This window comes from Mya arenaria, chromosome 6 (genome assembly GCF_026914265.1).
Source record: "Mya arenaria isolate MELC-2E11 chromosome 6, ASM2691426v1".
Taxonomy (NCBI): domain Eukaryota; kingdom Metazoa; phylum Mollusca; class Bivalvia; order Myida; family Myidae; genus Mya; species Mya arenaria.
This window is the reverse complement of record NC_069127.1, coordinates 30,178,090-30,198,698: the sequence shown is the minus strand read 5'-3', so window position 1 is coordinate 30,198,698 and position 20,609 is coordinate 30,178,090. Positions and strand designations below refer to the sequence as shown.

Sequence of the window (20,609 nt, the reverse complement as noted above, 5' to 3'; positions counted from 1 at the left end):
CATACAGCATAAATTCAAGAAAAATGCGATAAATACTTATTTTTACATTTTAAATAATTATTCATAACGATTTAAAAAATAGCAGTATCTTCTGCGATTTAGCATTTGCTCTTCAAAAACTGTAACTGATAACATACGTTCGGTATAAGAGAAAAGCTGATATTTGTAACGTCCTTCACCATTTGTTAAATAACGTCGCGCTTATCCAATCGGAGCGCAATATTTGAAATATAAAATTACGTCAAAAAACCTTGCTTCTTATTCAGTATGAACGTCAAGTGTTATATGTTTAAAGGACTAGGAGAATGTAATTATTTGTAAATGCAAATTAGACAAAATGCACGTTGGCAAACTGGACAGCTCATTAATTGAAGACGAAAAACTCGTCTGTTCATATTTTCTTCAAGTACAACCTTTGCACCGCCGTTAATAACCCGCCTAGTAGCATCCATACCAGAATAAGTTCACCTTATATCTTTGAAACGTAGATAGTCCTGCATCTTATGCATTTTCCGGATGAAAGAGTGCAGATTGTTGCAATTTCCGTTCAATACTTTATGCAAGACAGGGGTAAAGTGGGTTTTTTATGTATTTCGAAGTAATAGATGAATACATGCATAAGCCTTCTGTCATTATAAAACACTCTCGTGGAATACGGTTTGATGTTGTTCTTTTTAACGGAATCCAACACAATTTAGAACTAGAAAGAAGGTAGAACGTGATAAGAATGATTCAAGTGTGTGAGTTAGTAATATTGAATGAATATTTATTTGCTATCATGTGGTCATAAGAGCGTCAGTACCAATAAATTCTTGCCGCGCTTACGCCCAGTGAGTTTGCCATGTTTAATGTCCCGAATGTTGTTAGAGAACTAGCAGCTTTATAATTGCTAACCCTTCCCTGCCAGATGTAAGATGTATAATCAGTCTTTGTACACAATCTTTAGTATGATGCAACTTTAATTCCAAACTGATCAACACCATGCTGTGCAGGTTTAAATATGCTACATGATGCACGAGGGAAGATCTAAAAAAGGACAACCATACACATATGCTTCTATTAATAAAAAAATGTATCAACCATATAAAACAATATGTTTTCAATTTATGCTGATCAAATTGTCGACTTCGACCCGTGTGAAACACCCTAAAATTGGACCGCGTCGAGGTTGCGTCAGCACAGGTTCTTTAAAATGCTTCGTTTATCCTTTCATCCCCATTTCTACAGTCCATTCAATTATGATTCCGATTTACAGGCACGAATATTACTAAACAATAGTTATTAACATGTGAGTGTTATTAATGCAAACTATTTTCTATATATTATCTGATTTAAGATCATTCCTCTTAATTGGCGCTAGTTCCTTTGCTGCATTCCTTATAGAATGTATACTCTTTATAACAATAGGCGATTACCGCATGAAATGTATCGTTGGGTTCCATCAAAACCTTTCAAACATTGTGTGAACAGAATTCCGAGGAATATGCTTGCGATGCCTTCTATTAAGTAAAGGAGCCTTTTGATTTAACCATCTTTTAGTTAACTCTTTGGACAAGTAAAGAAATCATATAATTGCAAACAAATTCAATATTATAAGGTATGTAAGTAAAAATTATTAATAGTCATTCTTGCGAATTAATTGTTGTTGTTGTTGTTGTTTATTTGCAAATTTACACTATAAAAGGACAGCATAATAAAGACGTTTAGGCTAACTGTTTTATGGGAAAATCGGATGGCCCAAAAACATGTTCATACTATCAGAATTGTTACATTTATGTATATTTTAAATTCAGTACTAAAGAGTTTACTAGTCTAGTTTCATTTAGATGATTACCTAAAGGCATTAAAATAAACTTATTGTTTTCACCTTTGATATTTTAAGCATTTTTGCCAAGATTGCTGTTCTAGAATTCTAACTGTGTTTATGTATAGAAGGTGTTTTAATAAAAATGGTTCTAATAGAATTTGAGAAAGTTCCTGAGGATTATTTTTCTTTTGGAACATTCTTATTTGGCATACTTCTCTGATTTGTTTGGGTCTTTGGTAAAATTATATTCAAACCTTTCATGGGAATTAATCAGAAAGTGTTATCTGATTTGAATAATGCTCACATAGTGCGTTAAATATATTTCATGTGGATTTAATTATGTGGTCATTCAGAAATGCCAGGATAAATTTAGGTACTTTGTTAACTTTTGCAGATCATCCTTTATTATTTGTATTTAATTTTTTATATTACTTGTTTGAAACTACTTCAGTTATACTGTACGTAAATTCATGTTGTTGTGGTTCAATGTGTTTTGCTTGTTTCCTTTTTGTGTTGCTTTGGTTGAAGTAACAGCAGAAACTGAAAATGAAAAATACACTCTTATAATCTATAACATTATTTCCAAAATTCCTTAAACACATTTATATGAACAACTACAGAAACAAGCTCAGTAGCAAAGAGTTTAAACACAAACCCTGTTCAATGGCACAAAGTAAACGCCTAAAGACATAGAACAAAAATCACAAACAAGAAACATGGAACAACAGTACAAACAACACAGTGCATATATACTACATAAGAAACTGGGTGTGTTTATCAAGGAGTGTTAGGTGCCGCCTTGAAACCGTCAGTAATATGTAAATTTACTTGGGGTTTAAACCAGTTTACGTGCACAAACCTCACTCTTATCCCAACAATCCTGAATTAAGTAAAAACCTAAAAGGTAAATCTTATCAAAGTATGCATTAACTTGAGGAAACCTCACAACAAAACAGATAATAATAAACTACTAGTTAAACCTCAAGTACTTCAATGGTTAGGGATCCTAACAACATCTTGAAAGCACTATCCGTGTGCCCTCCGAATTAGTTTACCTTAGACATAATATAACGGAATACCTTAAGACGCACCCAAACTTGCCACTACTGTATTTATCGTTTCTATATGTAAGCAGATGAACGTTCTAACGGTTTTGTTTACACGTGTACTCTGTTGAAAAACGTTGCCCGGACAACATTCTTTGGAATATGCCGTTTATGTATGTGTAATCATTTTGTGATACACCGCATTAACCATTGAATTCGAATGAATATATCTCTCTTTGTATTCATAGCTATTTTAACAATGTAAGTACTTAGATGATAAGTAAATTATGCATTTGTGTTGGATATTGTCAGCGTCATAACTTATACCACATTTCTATATCGCAAGTGTAGTTGAGTATGCTTCTGCATCGGGTGGAAAAAAATTATAAAGTGTAACATTATTCTTTCACATGCGCAGCGTAATAACAATGCAATGTAATCGTAATATAGCACACACAAAAAAGATATTGCATTCATGCAAAGTTATTACTAAGTATCATGGGAGACAACTGTGAAATGACCGTGGAATATATGTACGAGGAGTTCTGGGAAGATGCCGAGCATAGAGTGGAAGATCTTACAGGTGTCCTTATTTTTCCTGTATCTCTTCTCGGTGTATCAACAGTTTATGTACTCTCATTTTACATATAAGTCATTACATTTCTATTGTAGGGCAGTTTATTGAAACACGTGTTTAATAAATGGAAGTTGGACCTTTCAATTGCTCAAATACCACCGGAAGATCATAACTCTACCCTAATTAAAGCGATACTCCCATCAATTAACGGTAAGGCAATTTTGATGAGGGTATGGTTTGTTTGTGATGTTTACATTTTTGTATGCCGTGTAACTTTGTTTTGGTGTTTATATTTGTGTAAGTGATTTTTTAAATATAAATAATTCAAAGAATGCCCAAGAATTGTTGTGTAACAACAAGAATGACGTTTAAACGTTTAACCATCAAGAGAAGATAAAAAATAGGGGTCATTCTCAGTTATAAGGGGTTCCAATAAGGCTGTGTGTATGTCGAATTGATATGTCTAAAATGTATCACCCCAAAGGGTGACCCAGAGCCTCCACTTAGACCTTCATCCTGCCCAGTCGAATGATAAAATGTTAGTATGCGCCTAATACTGAAAATAAGCGTTCTCCGGGACTTTTTTGGTGTCATTCTTTGGGCTGGTGTTTATATCATAGCTCATAAAGATACGCATGTATGTGACGTTTTGTATATTTACTGTACATGTTTTGATTGTTCATGTTAAGCACCTGTTGTCGAAATGAATATATCTATCAGAGAAATACGACAAACGTTAAAATAAGAGTTCATCCTTATACTGAACAATGCAAACTTTTAAGTTAAATACGTCTTCATCAATAGTAAAACAACACTAGCTGATAGGAAAATATAAGCCTAAAATAGATAGGATGCCCCCGTTTAACCATAAAAAAGGATGTTGGCAGGTTATTTCCACTCTGACAAACAAAATATGAATGGCCTTTACACGAAACCTTAAATTAAGTGATTCGCAATATTTTAAACCGTAATACCCAATCCATTTGTGTAATTCTGCGCATTAATGTCTTTAACATGCTATCTCAAAAAGTAGATATTGCGATACCAGATTTCGATTAGCGATACTGAAGCTGAACCGGTGGCTTTAAAATCACTACGTATTTCTCATAATATTAAGAAATATTATAATTGGATACATACCACTGTCATGTAGTTATTTAGTCGCTGAAATATTTAGGAAACAGTGGAAAAGTCACTTCACTGTTTCTCACATTCGTATTGAGACCAGGTACAGTCAGGAGGTTTATATGCACATAGAAACACGAACCCATTATGGCATATTAGGATGTCAATTTTTAGTTGAAACTGATTATTTTTGCAATATTTAGATTGCTTTCCAGATATTATTTGTAGGAGTATACTTTCGTGATATTGCAACGTTAGTGTGAATTTGAAAGCAAGCCGAAGAATCTTAAGTTAATATTGATGAGGATCCGAGGGGAATAGATAATAGTATATAACAAATAGAAAGATAAAAGTACATACCCCTATGGCCATGAAGTTATTGGGCTACAAACAACCAATTTACAGACTTCTACAGGTAACGGTCTTTTCAAATATTTACACTAGAAACTAACAATTTTTGCAAAAGAGATGCAAAGTCAGCACGTGTTTCTCCCTTTTCATTCAACTTTTATTAAATATTGATACGTTATCACAAGCACTCCTTGCTCCGTATTAACATCCGGATCTTTTTAACTTGCCAGATGAAAGCAATGATCATATATTCTATTACATATAATGCTTATCGGTTACTGTTATGAAACTAGCTAACGGCTTCAAAAATAGTCAATTAACATTATCTATTAATAGGTTATGGCAAGCATTATCAATAACAGTTTTAGGCCAGGCAAAATGTTTTTGGATTCGATTTTTTCTCCTGTGAATAGAATTATAAAAAAGATAAAATCACGCTTGTCAGGCATACAGCCTTTCAACGCATACAGCGCATTCATTTAATAAAATACAGCCTGTAACATCCGATTTGGAGTCATTTGATTTTCCTTTCAACACTTTGCTCAGCATAAAGATAGTTTTTTTTCTCCAACCTCAGATAAGTAGATCCAATAATTTAACCATGCTAGATATTCTTATCTTGCCCACGGGCGAAGATAAAATGCCCGTATGGAACTCCCTTGTTGAAGACTGTCGTCTGAAGCATCATGGAAACCTTGTCGTGTGGCTATATTTGGAACGCTAGTTAATTTCTCGCTTCGAATGTCACCATAAAACAGTTTTCACGCACCATTCAAGAAATAATGCTTCACTCTTCTTAGGACTATTTAAAGGCATATTTGACTATTTATATAATCGGAATCACTGCGCGAATATCCATGACAACCACGCATTATCGCATATCCATACGCAAATATTTTCACTAAGCACAAAAGAGTTCCAGCAAAAAAAATACATTTTTACCTAATTTTGTTTAACTGAGGTGGGAGAAAAAGCATCTTCCATAGCCGCTCGTGTAAGATAGGTGCATTTCGAAACATCTAAACATGACTTAACTTAACTTGACATAATCGGCGCAGTGCGCAAAAAAAATCCATAATGAGACATCTTCCGGTTAAACGCGCCGGTAACACCAGAGTTTCACAACACGGCGTCAGCAGCAACGATACAAAATGGAGTCCGTCGGAGGAATTGATTTGTTAAACTAGTGAACATACATGGAGTCGAGCCGCATGAAATTAAATTTGCTTAAAAAATGCGGGAAAGACATCCTTGACGTTGTTAATCATAATTATTGTTGCTGTTATATTGTTGCTGTTATTATAAACAACAAATACTAACGTATCTTGTACTGCTTTAATTTCATCAATAAACATATCACCAAAACAAGCGTTATCGAAAAGAATTATAGTTGTCCAAAAGATCTTCAATAAAAATCCACAGATTACAGAAAAAGAAATACATAAAATACTACAGACAAATAAATACATTAGCCTGCATGTGACCAACAATAACTCTTATTTAAGCATCATGTATGTTCAACCGACTTAATATAATTAAAGTTTGTTATTCACCATGTGTGCAGCGCACTGCATGATTTTTGCTATTATTCAGGCTGCATATATTTTCTTTGTCAACTAATTGTTTCGTCGAATCATCATATCAATGTAAGTCATTGAAAACTGATCAAATTCTTGCGATGGACGGTCAGAATAAAGATTCAATGGGGTACAATGAAAATTTGCATCTGGAATTAAATGACCGGGATAGAAATGTGATCCGCAGTAAATAGAGTTATTATATGTGTTGGTTGGTAATGAGCCGTGAGACGGGACACAACCATAGTACCACCATCCTCCCCCTTGATGCGCCGCGCAGCTGTCAGTAGTGTCCCGGTCGTACGTGGCGAATGTGGCGACATGTGGGGACACGTCATCTATATCTATCTGTCCATTTGCCTCCGGGACTATACTGCCTGTACCTGTAAAATGGTATGTGTATTTTATATGTCATAATTTTGATTAAAAGTTGCTACCCTACCTTGTGACAGTCAACCTTACCTGTGCCACAACACAAGAGCATGCTCATGTATGGACAGCATTTATCGAAATATTAAATAAGTAACAGAAATAAAATACATTTGAAAATTAGATAAAATACACTTTCAGAGAATGTCGATACGTTGTTTATACGTTGTAACTCGATATAAACATAGTAGGTGTTGCAACCATATTGTGTTAAGCACTCGACCTGTAAAATGACCTGCAAGTAGGTCAAATACTTTCATTGATATGCATATAAAGCTTATATTGTATAAAAGATTGCGAAGAGAAACTTAAATTGTACGAGATGAACATCAGCATAATTGATATAGAACTGGCAATCACGTCATGATACAACTAAAATAATTTGAGAGCCATCTTAAATTGACATACGTGAGATATCAACGTGTACCTTCCAGTACAGAATGTTATTACTCATTACAATGATTTCACCTCAACTTACAAAAATCTTCTTCATATAGTTCAATTGCCAACATTACATTTAAGCAGGGTAAAATACATTGCTATTGAAACTTACGTTTTTGTATCTCACCAGAATATGTTCAAAACCTTGTAGCTTTCATGACATGTAATTTTAATCTCAGATATGAAAACTGTGTAGATGTTCCATCAGTAAGAATGACTAAATATGGGAAAAACTCTTTCCGCTTTAGGCCAGTCAGGTGTAGAACAGCCTTCCAAAAGAAATAAGATGCTCCCAAAACTACCTGGAATTTAGAAGGCTGATCCGCACCTGGACGGGTCCCTCTTGTGCTCAATGTGCAAATAATACCTTATTGCTTTAAAAGAAATAAGAAGAATTTGAGAATTATAAGATGCTTCAGTGAATATATTTTATCCTTGTTGGTATTTAAATACCAAAAATATTTCAGTGGAAATTTTAAATAAAAATAACCAATTAAACAAAATGGGCTAATATCTATTTATGAGTGGTTCAAATTTATATAGCATCTGTCGAACACATACAACTACTTGTGTTTTTCTTTCGGCAAGTATTTTCTCTGTGTTACGACTTTACATTTTCAATTATTATTCTTACACAGTGGTAGGTGCTGGTATTGTCAGGACAGTAGCCGGGCAGAGGTTTGGAAGGCTACTTGTAGGTAGGGATTGCCCAAATGGGATAAACAATGTCTTTATACGCTACTGTTTCTGATAATAAGCGAAATCTAGTTACATCAAAATTACATGATTAATATAATGCCTTCTCTTACCAATACTTTCCAAAGATTTTTCCCATCAAGCTAGATTAATTATAAGTTGTTTACCAACTACACATCAATGTACAATGCTGCCAATCCCATGTAAATATTGCTACTTACAATTTTGCTTTGTCGAAACACGAAATGGTCAATCGGTATTTTATGCATACTGGTATACGGCACATTGCTTAAATGTGCGCCTTTATGGGCAATCCTTAATTCAACTGGTGCTGGTCATAAAGACAACAAACTTGTCGGCCTTGAAATTCTAAGTAAATGATTTTGTATTTTGTTGTGATTGTTTTTTATTGGGGTCTTCTTGGAGGCTATTCCGGATAAAAATTGTTCACCCCATTTTGTACCGGTATTTGCATTACCCGGTACTTTGATATTAATGTAACTTTCATGCAATTATGAACAGAACACTGAAAAATAGTATACGGTTGTCCGGTTTAGCGCAGTGGTTAGCGCAGTCGCTTCTTATCTAGGCAACCTGGATTCGAATTCCGGCTTGGACGCATGTGATTTTGGTTTGTGGTCACCAAGTCGGACAAATGGGTTTCTTCCGGGTACTCCGGTCTCCCGGACAACACAAGACCACACTCTCGCGTAACATCGTACCAACGTGAGTGATTAATATAATTTTGAAATAACTTGCTTCACAATTGTTGTAAAATATATTAATTTAAACTTTAATTGCTATCCAGAGATCAATAGAAACGTTATAAAGAATATGAAAAAAAAATACAACAAAAGTTTCTTACATGAAAAATTCGTATTAGCCTCCGTCTCGATTGTAAATGATGGAGCACCACTCAGAGAGATAATTCGCATGGTATAGGTACATTGTTCGTGCAAGGAGCTATCGTTGGCACCAACGACAACTCCGTGTAATTTCCCATCGGTAGGTCCTAAATCTACGATTTCCTTCAAGTTCTCCAAACCTGAAGAAAGCGCAATTGTCTACAAAAACATAAAAAAATGAAAATTTGTTTCAAAATTTAAATTTAATCTAAGTTGAGCAAGTATATGTTATGGTTTGCAATGAGATTTATTTAAACGTTGTTTACATTCAAGCACTGAAAAGCAGCAGAAATAAAAAACAAAATATAACAAAAAACACTACCCATCCAGAAATTGGAATTTATGTCCCCAAATCCCTTTTTGTACTCTGCCAGGTTTCTGTGGAAATCTGGACTGTTTGTGACGCGGCGTTGAAATGCCTGAAATGATAAGTAGTTATAAGGATTAGGCAAAACGACGTGCATCGCATGTCAACGTCCTTTATGACTTACGTTCATTGGTTTCATGTATTAACGCATAAAATCGTTACATAATTTATTTGCTCGCAATACGGAAATGGCAACCAGACTCATAAATTGGAAATATAAATGAATGCACAGATCTGATATCGTCTTTGGTACATAGTAGAATTATTTCCGTTATAAATAAGTTTACTTAAATATTATCAGCAATAAACTACATAATTTCCATTTAAGTAACATTTATTGAACGGTCTAATCATAGTAAAAATACTAAGTACTCTAACACTTACGGTCCAGCCTCCCGAATCGTGCGTCATGTTGCAGAAGACTTGCAGCACAGTGTGTGACCTTGGCAACATTATTGTGTACACACCGTCACCTCGATTCGAGAACAGATGTGGGCGATTGATTATGTCTTTACAATCCATAGGCAACGGTCCTGTAATTAAAACCGACAGATTCTCTGGAATTAAGGCATTGATTTTGGCTCTACTGGTCAATGGCCAGAAGAGCTTATGCTGATGGTAATGCGTATGTCGTATGTGCGTCCGTGCGTTCGTGCGTCAGTGCGTCTATAAACAATTGCTTGTGAACACGGTACAGTCTTCAGTTTTGATTGTATCTCGATGAAAATTGTACAGTATTAAGTTCCTTTCGAAAACCAGCCCAAAACCTCCCATGCATGCCTAGAGTATGGCCCATATGAAAGTAGTAATAAGAAAGTATTAACAAATGTTGTTTTTAGCCAAGTCAACATGTAAAGCAAAGTCTAGGATTAAAGGAGACAACCTGTTCTTTGGTTGTGCAGTTGGTCTTGTGTCATACTCTCCATTGCCCTTGTTGAAAGAGATCAAAATTAGTTAAAAGAGGCTGGTTGATTTTTAGTTTTATAGGCCAAAGGCCATTTTTGGCTCTATGGGCCAAAGATCATAAGTGTCAGTCGTTCGCGCATCCATTTTAACACAATTGCTTGTGAATGTTTGTTTAAATTATGCCCCTGTGGTCATTACTGGAAACGTCCCCGGGTTCACAGGTTGTGTATACTTAAATCAATCTATTTGTCTAAAACAGCTAGACAGACCCTAGCTATTTAAGGCATAATTCAGTGGTCCGCTACCATGGTTGTTCAAATTATGCCTATGCGGTCAAAACTGGCACTGCCCCAGGGCAGTGCCAGTTTATTATTTAAGAAATATTTTTTAATAGTCTTGTTTCAAACCAAAAGGCTCATATGTTTGATATTTGTTGTTGAGCATCATATGATGACCGTCTAGCAAAACAGTTGAAATTATGCCCCTGGGGCTAAAGCTGGGACCCTCCCCTTTTGACCACCTTTTTATAAAAGCTACAGCAATGAAATTTGGACCATGAGTATGATTCCGAAAATGAGTATCAATGTTGTCGTCGTATGACCTTGACTCTGACCTTTTGACCTACTGTTTTATTTTTAAAGCTAGAACAATGAAATTTAGACCATGTGTACAGTTTTGCAAACCAACTTCAATGTTGTCCTCGGAAGACCTTGACTTTGACCTTTTGACCTATTTTCTTATTTTTGAAGCTACAACAATGAAATTTAGACCGTGTGAAGTTTTGCAAACGAGCATCAATGGTGTCCTTGACTGTGACTGTGACCTTTTGACCTACTTTGTTATTTTGGAAGCTACAGCCATGACATTTTGACCATGTTTACTGTTTTGTAAACAACGACCTTACATTGTACTTCGATGACCTTGTTTGTGACCTCTTGACCTACTTATTTAGTTTTGAAGCTTCAGTAACAAAATTGTACCGTGTGTATTGTTTTTCAAACAAATATCAATGTTATCCTCGGATGACCTTGAATGAGACCTTTTCACCTATTTTTTTTTAATTTTGAAGCTACAGCAGTTAAAGTACAGTTTTGAAAGCAAATATTGTTTTTCCTCAGATGACCTTTACTTGGCACGTATTAAAATAGTTCATGCAACTAATCTGCTTACAACACTTTCTGTCATCTGGTGCTGAACGTGCAACGTTCTCAGCCAACCCAAACACAAGAAGTGAACTATATATTTCTTGCCTATTATCCATATATACATGCTCTGGATTGAAAATGACCACAAAAGCCATGCCAGTAGAGCATAGGCCCTCATGGGCCTCTTTTTTATTTTTCAAACAGCTACCGAGGCTATCCGTCCGTTTTTTTTATCCATTTTGCAGACAACAGCCATACTTGCCCAAAGTTTGCATTAACATTCAGGGGTTTGGAAAAGTGTTAATAAGTTTGTATACATATTTATGCGAAAAGCTATAGAAACAAGCTCAGTAGCAAAAACGTTAAACATAAACCCGGTTAAATGGCACTGGGTAAGATTATGTAAACTAAAGACTACCGTTCTCAGTCTCTGTAAAACAACAAATTATGACAATTTAAATGTAAATACTGGGCGACTTTTTACAGCTTCCACACGGCACTCACAAAACTGCTGTAAATATCAATATTAATGCGAAAAGCTACAGAAACAAGCTCAGTTTAAAAGAACAGTTTAAACATAAACCCGGTTTAATGGCACTGGGTAAGATTATGTAAACTAAAGGCTTCCATATTTAATACGTGTAACTGCTTATCAAACTCAGTAGTATTAGCTAAATGGGTAAAGGTGCATTCGAAACCATTTTTATTTTGGTATATAATTATATCACAAACTTGTCTGATACTAACACCTATGGACTAGCCAACTCTTGCATATTATAGATATCAGTTGTAGTTCATATAGTATACATATTAATGGGTAAGATAGCTTGCTTATAATCTAACGATTAAAGTCTAGACATTTCAGCAAAATTTGAATTCTAAACACGTGTTACCCATATCACACGTCTTCCCAGAATACCCTGATGGACAGTGGCATTCAAAGTCCCCATTCGAACTGGTGCATGAGCCTCTCTGACAGGGATTGGATGAGCAGGGATCAGCAAATGAAGTGAGCATAACATCTTATAATAAGGGGGAAAATCTACCACCTCATTATACAGCTAGGTGAGGAAAAACACACATCGCTCCTAATGTCAACGAGTTATTGAGCCTATAGAACAGTTTTCACTATTACTCGAAACGGACGAGCTAGCTTTATACAGTGACAGATGATAAAGGGAATCACTACGTTAAGATCAATTTTCTATATGAAGTAACACCAAATTAATAGTCTGTTCTACCGATTTTCAGGGGAAAGAATGGTGCGAGCAAGCGAACAAATATTTAAAACAAATTCTTTCGATTTCAAAGATAAAACGAAGAGGCATAATGCGATCTTTAAAAAACGTATTTTGACGACGAGTGAAAAGTTGTATAAATTATTTACCTTCACATGTTTACGTCAAACACATTTTGCAGGTTTTGTAAGCATTATATCATTCACCATACATGTACAGCATGGAGTCAAATTGCAATAGCAGTAATTTTACAGCGCGTTTGAAATTGAAAGAACACTTATTTTTTGTGTTGTTGTTTTCAGAATGTCACACCATTATAGTTTATACATTGTTACATACTCAGAGAAGTTGTCATAAGGTAAATATAAATGCTACTGCACCAGCCGACTATTGGAAAGAAACAGGGCACGAAGACGTGTAATCTGAACATTGTTAAAAGACCAAATAAACTACTTCTATAGCATGCCACTTATTAATTGAGAGGTCGAAAACTAATGTTGATTACACGCCATTTTTCCTCAGGAGTCAGAAGTAGTATATACAAACAGATTCAAGTTTCAAGATTCAACACATTTATCTAGTAATTTGAAGACAAACGTATTCCTTATTACATTATCAAAAAAATGAATTCAATTATACATATATAGAACGATAACGCCATAAGTTTGAATGTGAGACACGACAGATATAATATGATTACTAGTAATAATCAGTGTTTTACGCATAAAATTTGTATTAAATATTGTTTAAGTTGACATTGAGGATGGACAAACAAGCGTTAAGCAAAATGTTTAAATTATATTTGTCACAAAGAGAAACATATCATATGACAAAAATGTTTTATTCTAGTATATTACGTACAAACATTTTTAAGAATGTTTTCTATTTTTCCAAGCTCATTGACAGCGGCTGATGTCGAACATGTCAGCTCGTACATTAAGCGACAGGACTCCTTGACAGACAGTGAAACACAAAGCGGCCAACTGAAACGGTAATTTAAGAGGGCTTGGCTCTCAAAATTCCTAGGACTTGAATATAGAATTTCCGAAGATGCTGTCTACTGCGTACACTGTGTAGTGTTTCGGAGAGCAAACAAACGACGTGGTCAGTTAGCATCTGAACCATTCCGAAATGGGATACTGGCATTGGAAGTGTTCACCGGGCATTTCACAGACGCTAAAAGAAACCAGAAAGATAGGAAAAATGTGCATCAGGCACATATGTACAGTAAGGTTCGAGCTGAACTGTTTATAGCCTCTATGTCGAAGAAAATGACAGTCGTCAAGCATGTGGATACCACCCTGAAGGCGAGAGAAGGGGGAAAAGTTGAAGTGCTACAGCCTACAGTCTGTAGTTAAGACAGTGTTATTTTGTGCCCTCCATAATAATGCATTACGGTGGTATTCGTAATGATTCTAAGTACCTAAATGAGGCTGACAGCAACTTCGGAAATTTTAAGGCTCTATTGGAATTTAGAGTTGAACATAGAGATTCGGTGTTGAAAGAACATCGCCAGTGCTCATAAGAATCATACTACAAAAAAGATCCATGCAAATTACTCGATGGATATGAAAATAAAGTATGTGCACACCTAATGAAAGAGGTAAACAGGTATACTTTGCAAAGAAAAGCCATGTCATAAAGCTGCTGTTGAAGCAAAGCAATGGTTGCATATTACCATATCTGTTATAATCTAACTAGCACCACTTTTTGTATATTTTTGAAGTATTTTGAAATATATTTAATTAAATATGTGTAAATTTTACAGAAGCTTTGTCCCACACGTTGGGTAGAGAGACAAGATGCACTGGAGATTTTTTTCGATTTTCTCTCAGATATTGTTGAAGTGATTTCCCAGGATTATGTCTGGCGAGAAGAGGGCCACTACATCCGCAGTGATAAACTGGGTTCCTATTTGCAATCACCTCGTTCCAGTTCATCCGGGTAGTGGTTGTGGTCACACGATGCCTCAGCTATATCAATCCTCTAAAGGTTTCCTTGCATGTTTATTATAATAATTGAATAGCAAAAATTACTAAAAAGGCTTTTGGAACGAAGAAATCAGTCCCAGCGCATTTGGAATATATCGCTCATCAGGGGTACATATAATAAAGAACATAACAACAGTGTTTTCAGTCAACGCTACTGGTACGCAAACACACAAAATTGATTAAGACTAACAAAATCAATAACTGTCGAGGACTGGTTGAAAACAATAAAATATTAATAGATATTAAACGATAGATCATAAAATAATAGAAAGATTGTAAAGTGTTCAATAAGATTCAACTATGAAAATGTTTCTGATGTTGATTGTGCCAATCCGGCAAATGCTGCTGACTTGAACTGGTTCCTGCAAGACATGTATTCACCACAGTCTCTGGGTTCAGAACTGCATAGCTGGCAACAAAAGTGGAAAAATGTGGAATTTTCCTACTGAAACTCTACAAGAAAGTCTGAAGATGTACCCCAACATCCACACAGTGCAGACAGTTTGTAGTGTATTTCCAGTAACCTCCTGTGAATGTGAAAGAAGTGTAAGTGCACTGACTTTAGTGAAAGATCGACATTGCCAAGGTAATGGCACTGTTTGCAAAGAAGAACCCTAGGGGAATTGCTCTACCAAGTGCTCTATTGGACAGTGTTCAAACCAAAACATGCAAAAATATGCAGGGTCATCAGCCCTTTTATTATTAACTGCAAGTATGGCAGAGTGTAGTGTCATGACAATGTCCTTTTCCGAATTGGTGAACTTGCGCCTCAAGTAATTGACTTCCGTTTCCACAGGATGGTGAAATTTACCGGTTCATTTGAAGATTTACCTCTTCAAAACAGCGTATTTATTTTTTTACAAAAAGACATTAATAATTTTGATCAAAATAGTGAAATCATATTTTAACATCTATTTTGATGACTTTTCAAAAATATACTACGAACAAAATAGTCAGTTTCGACAAATTTCAAGCGGCGGGCGCAAAAAAGTTCTTGTTTGCATTTCGGAAAAATGATAAGGTAATCTCGACGCACAACTTATCAGTTTGTTTTTGCGTTATATGTTTTTACCAGCTGTAATATAGAGATAGAGACCTTGTATTTCAAACGAAACAATATTCTTTAATTTTACAAGGGAAAATTACTCTCACATTCGAAAGGACATTACTGTTACTTCACTATCATTTAAAGGGGCTTTATGTTTATGGCCAACATTTTTTCCCGGCAATGATTGGAAAGCACTTCTATTGTATTGATTTTACTCTTTGATACCGTTATTGCAGAAAATCAATACAATAAAAGTACTGACTGTAATTGGAAGCTAACCCACGCCTATACCGTAAAGAACAAATAGAAAATGCCATTAAACCGATCGCACGGAAGGACTCCTAAACGATGGTTTATTTACCCTTTTTGGTGTTTTGTTAAATCGCGTTACTAACGCTATTCAAAACCGTTCACTTTAAAGACAATATTTGAGCATATTTCAACATTTTTTTAAGGGTTCCATCCCGTCAGTATCTTAGTTTTTACAAATTTTTGTTTTCATTAAAAGTGCATGTTAGAAAATATGAGCGAGTGCCTATACCATCATGAATTTCATAATTATTTTATGTCAACTATCAAAACTAAAGGTCAATTTCCAAAGTATATAATTTTAAATGTACTTGTATAAGTATGTCAACTCGGGTACCAATACGTCTATAGTTAAATATCGACGTGATAAGTGAATGATAAAATGCTCATACCTGGTGTTGTCACTTGACCGCATGATAGCTGGTTACACAGGGTTGTGTTACAACATCGCATAGAACAAGGCATGTCTGGAATAAAGCGCGGGACACTAACAAATGTATATTTATCTACATTAACCTTTGTGATTCAATCGGGAGAAATGATAACAGATGTTGATTTATCTAGCAGCCATACAAGCAAATTTAGATAGTGTTATTTTTAATTACCTCTTTTTCTACCCAGTATTCCCTGCGTTAAGGCGGCAACTTTAGCTTCACAGTCCTGTATCAAAGTAGGTCAAGTAAGACTTGTAATTTGCTGTTGTTGGTAAACCAAATGCATCTAAGGGTAACAACCAAATTACAGATATTATTTAACAGGTGGAAAGCTAAAAGGAAATACAACCAAACTACATGTGTTTAATAACAACAAGGGGAAATGCATCAAGGAGTTCCAACAAAATTGCATATATATATATTGTATTTTTCATTTGGTTCAGCAGTCTCTATATGCCTATAGGGGTATTTAGAATCGCAGCTAAGTCAATTAATGTGTTCATGTAATTTATGATTGCATGTTGGTCACAATATCTATAATGATTGGTAGTAGCACATCATTACTACTGACGTTCACCAGTTAGGCAGTGGTGTGAGGACTGCGAGGACACTCTGTTCCATACACATGTAAGATTGTTTATGTCATTTGGTGTGATGTTGGTGGTGGTGGTAGTGGTGGTGTGTAAGCTTCTTTATACTCGCACTTGGGCCTTGCCCATTCGGCGAGTGCTCCGTTAAGATTGTTAGTCATTTTAGGTTTTTGGAGCATAGTGCACAGACAAAATGTAGCCCTGGATTAGAGCTTCCCTGGTTCTTTTACGTGCACCAGTGTATAGCACTGTCACACGGAACCCCATTTAACGTCCCTCCCGAAAGACGATCAGGATTTATAGTGATGCGACGAGAATCGAACCTTCGACCCCTTGATTGATAGTCAAGTGTGTTACCACTAGACCACTGATCCGCCTCATTTGGTGCAAACTTTATTGCTTTTATGAGTTCATGTACATGAATATATCCCAATGACCCCGTGTTTACGGTCCGTGTTAAAGATAAAATACATACATGGTTAAGGTTTGACGTAAATTTAACAGTGAACCTAAGTGTGGGTATACTTCGTGATAAATTAAGTCACAAATGCTACATTCCCGGAATGCGCCTGTTTGCTAAGAATAATGATTTAAAACAAAGTTAACTTTTCTTTTCCTTCACCATTTGAAATGAAACAAGATCTATACCGCTTAAAGAGCCGCGCCTTCGTTTAATGACCGGAACATTGATGGGGTGATCAGTTTTCTCAAACACTTCGTTAAACCTGTTTCCAAAATAATGTTTTGACAGTGCCTCTTATTCGAAATGGTTTGTCAAAGTGTTTGTAGAAATTAAATCCTGAATCAAACTGTAGTAAAAGACCGAAGGATGGGCTATGTAAGCGGCGTATACTGTGTCATGTTCAATTAACGTGGTGAATAAAAAGTGAAGTTATTTATGTTTTAAGCATTTATGACGTAATCCATCACTTGGTATACACACACTGCTAAGACGACTACTGGTGTGTTTTTTCGTTGTCTTATTGGGGACATTTCGAGGAGTTACAAAAAGTACGAAGACTGCAATAAGTAAGCTGACTTACCGCATGCACGGCACAGGACGACTCGAAGTGATATGTATGGGTTGCAATGGAGATTTTGGGGACAAGTTGGCAAACCTAAAAATCGTAATATACGCCTTTAATTTAAATCGTGTACCCTCAATTGTCGAGCAACGGAACATTTCGTGTGTTTTAAGATGTTTAAGCACTTGTGTTTCTTTAATGTTAGGTACCGGATTTAAGCAGACTATAATCTACACGAGCAATAATGCAGTTGAGGATAGCTCAAATTGTAACGGATTTATATTGCTCTGCATGCCATGTGAATACAACCAGGATTACTTATGTTTTTGCATTCTTCCTTCTATGAGATAAACCTATTGCCGGCAGCTAGTTTTGATACTATGCTATGAAGCTCATGGAGGTTGCTTCTCATAAACAATTAAAACGTCCGTGTACCTGTCCAGCCGGGCAGTGTTGTATGTCCGTGCAGGAATCCTTTGTGGTATGATTTGAGCAGGAGTAACAGGTGGGACCACCGCTAACCGAAATGTCTAAAAGATAAAAAAGTAATTAAATCTCATTAAACATGTTCATTAACTTTATTGGCATTGTTTAATGGATTTACTGCCATATACAAACATTGTATTGCCCACGTGAAATCGATGCATCATCATAAATACAATGGCAAATGGATAACAAATCAGTCCGGATGTAGACCCATATCCTTCGCGGGATCGAACAGCTTTAAAAACTTCTGTAATACAGTATTCATGTATATGCCAGATTTAAAAGAGTTTGTTTCTGACAAAAAAAAAAACGTTTTCAAAAATGTTTTGGAATTCCGTCTAAATGGATTACATTTATTTGAGCAGTTTTAAAAAATAATTTTCGTACTTTTAAGTAAACATTCTTTTTGCGTTTGGCCTACCTTGGTCAAAGATATATTTACGATAAGCAGCTTAAAGAAGTTTTTGCTTAGACCAATGAACTATGAACGTCGACAACAGGCTTTGACAAGAGTGCAGCTTGTGCACTGAAGAACTCAAACAACAACCGTACTTGGAGCTTGGCCACACATGTTCATGTTGCATATTGTCCCAAAGCAGCATCGTTCGCACAGTGGAAAACCAGTCTGTGTCTGGCGGGATGTCATGGACGTTGGTGTCTCTCTCCTACCATTCACCGAACTTGTACCACATAGCTGTAACCAGTGGAAATAACAATTATGTAACCTTTTACCATTTACTGATTGTATTCTAGTTTCCTTGTTTCCCGCATGCCCTCAAAGCCATTTACAAAGCATGTCAACTATTTAAGTATCAACAAAACGGCCAGCCATTTGGAAACGTCTCCTGAATTTGTCACCACTGGATCAATGTCAGGGGCGGATCCAGGAAACGAAGTTAGAGAGAGCGTAACTAAGGGTTGTAATCCTTTGACACGCGCCCCAACCTCAGACCCCCACCACCTCACTCCTGGACCCGCGAGTGAATATAGGTTGCTTTCGATGACCTACTCTAGTTCTGACTTAAAATTGCCATACAGAAATGGAACATAAGTCGTGTTAATCTTTTTATGTGTAATATTGGCTTATGCTCAAGAGCACATATACAAGAGTATTACAGTATAACGGTATGTGTGTCTTCTACCTGCGAGTCTTTACAGCCGTACTCGTGAAGCAGGTCACCTGAAGACGTTGCCAGGATACGCGCGAAACATTGCTGCACATAACAGGAAACATTGGGGTTGTAAAATATATGTTACATAAAAATGCAATATTGAAGTAATGTTCATCGAAGTTTTATTGTAAGCATGACAATAGAAGTATTTAGTATGTGTTTTCATATCAACGAATCAGTTTTCGTTACTGTATGTAAGGGATGTTCGAAAGTTACCTGGCCCGATGAGCACTTCTGTACGTGGGTACACGGCACGTCCGTAAGTCTGGCAGGGCACGACAGACACGTCTCAATGCCGCCTGAAACATTCACGTGCATGTTTGAAGTCTTAAGTATTATTGTCGCTGGGCTATTTTTTGCTTTATGTTCGGTTTTATATGAGTACCATAAAGATATAGAGGACATTTGTTGCATTCAGTGTAAGATCGTATTTTATTTCACGAGTGGTGAAAAAATATTTTCACAAGTGGCGTAGACAAGAGTGAAATTCTGTGACCACAAGTAAAATAAATGTGTGTCATAAATATAGAGCATATAAATGTATGTATTCGTAAAAGCAACAGAAGTCTGTCTATCTATTCACTGTCGCTCTCAGACTCTGGATCGTACGGTATTTTTTTCGTGGTGAATTCAGGCTCAGTGCAGCCGAATGATGTTTTGTTGTTGAGATAGCGAATTAGTTTCATATCTTTTAAAATTGAATGTCACGTTTCCGTTAAATTTTGTGTTTACGAAATTCCCAGAGAAATGTCGATCATATTAACTATGACACTGACAATATAAACAGTGACACTGGCCATATTAACTATGACACTGACATTATAAATAGTGGCACTGACCATATTAACTATGACACTAAGAATTTAAACAATGAAACTGACAATATAAACAATGACACTGACCAAATAAACAATGACACTGAGCATTATAACTATGACACTGAC

At 35.9% G+C, this 20,609-nt stretch overlaps 2 protein-coding genes across 2 annotated transcripts; both read right to left on the bottom strand.

Annotated features, from left to right (window-relative positions):
- Positions 1-6,310: 6,310 nt before the first annotated feature.
- Positions 6,311-12,373, bottom strand: LOC128236956 (ficolin-2-like). Its single transcript, XM_052952098.1, has 5 exons — positions 12,266-12,373; positions 9,706-9,854; positions 9,277-9,373; positions 8,915-9,094; positions 6,311-6,866 (listed from the first exon to the last, which is right to left on the bottom strand). Exons 1-5 carry the CDS (start codon positions 12,267-12,269, stop codon positions 6,523-6,525), a joined length of 774 nt encoding a protein of 257 aa, XP_052808058.1. The 5' UTR covers positions 12,270-12,373; the 3' UTR covers positions 6,311-6,522.
- Positions 12,374-13,715: 1,342 nt separating this feature from the next.
- On the bottom strand, positions 13,716-19,141 carry LOC128237695 (uncharacterized). Its single transcript, XM_052953279.1, has 5 exons — positions 19,046-19,141; positions 18,443-18,537; positions 18,026-18,100; positions 16,564-16,618; positions 13,716-13,786 (listed from the first exon to the last, which is right to left on the bottom strand). The coding sequence occupies exons 1-5, from the start codon at positions 19,137-19,139 to the stop codon at positions 13,716-13,718; spliced, it is 390 nt and encodes a 129-aa protein (XP_052809239.1). The 5' UTR covers positions 19,140-19,141.
- Positions 19,142-20,609: the final 1,468 nt, after the last annotated feature.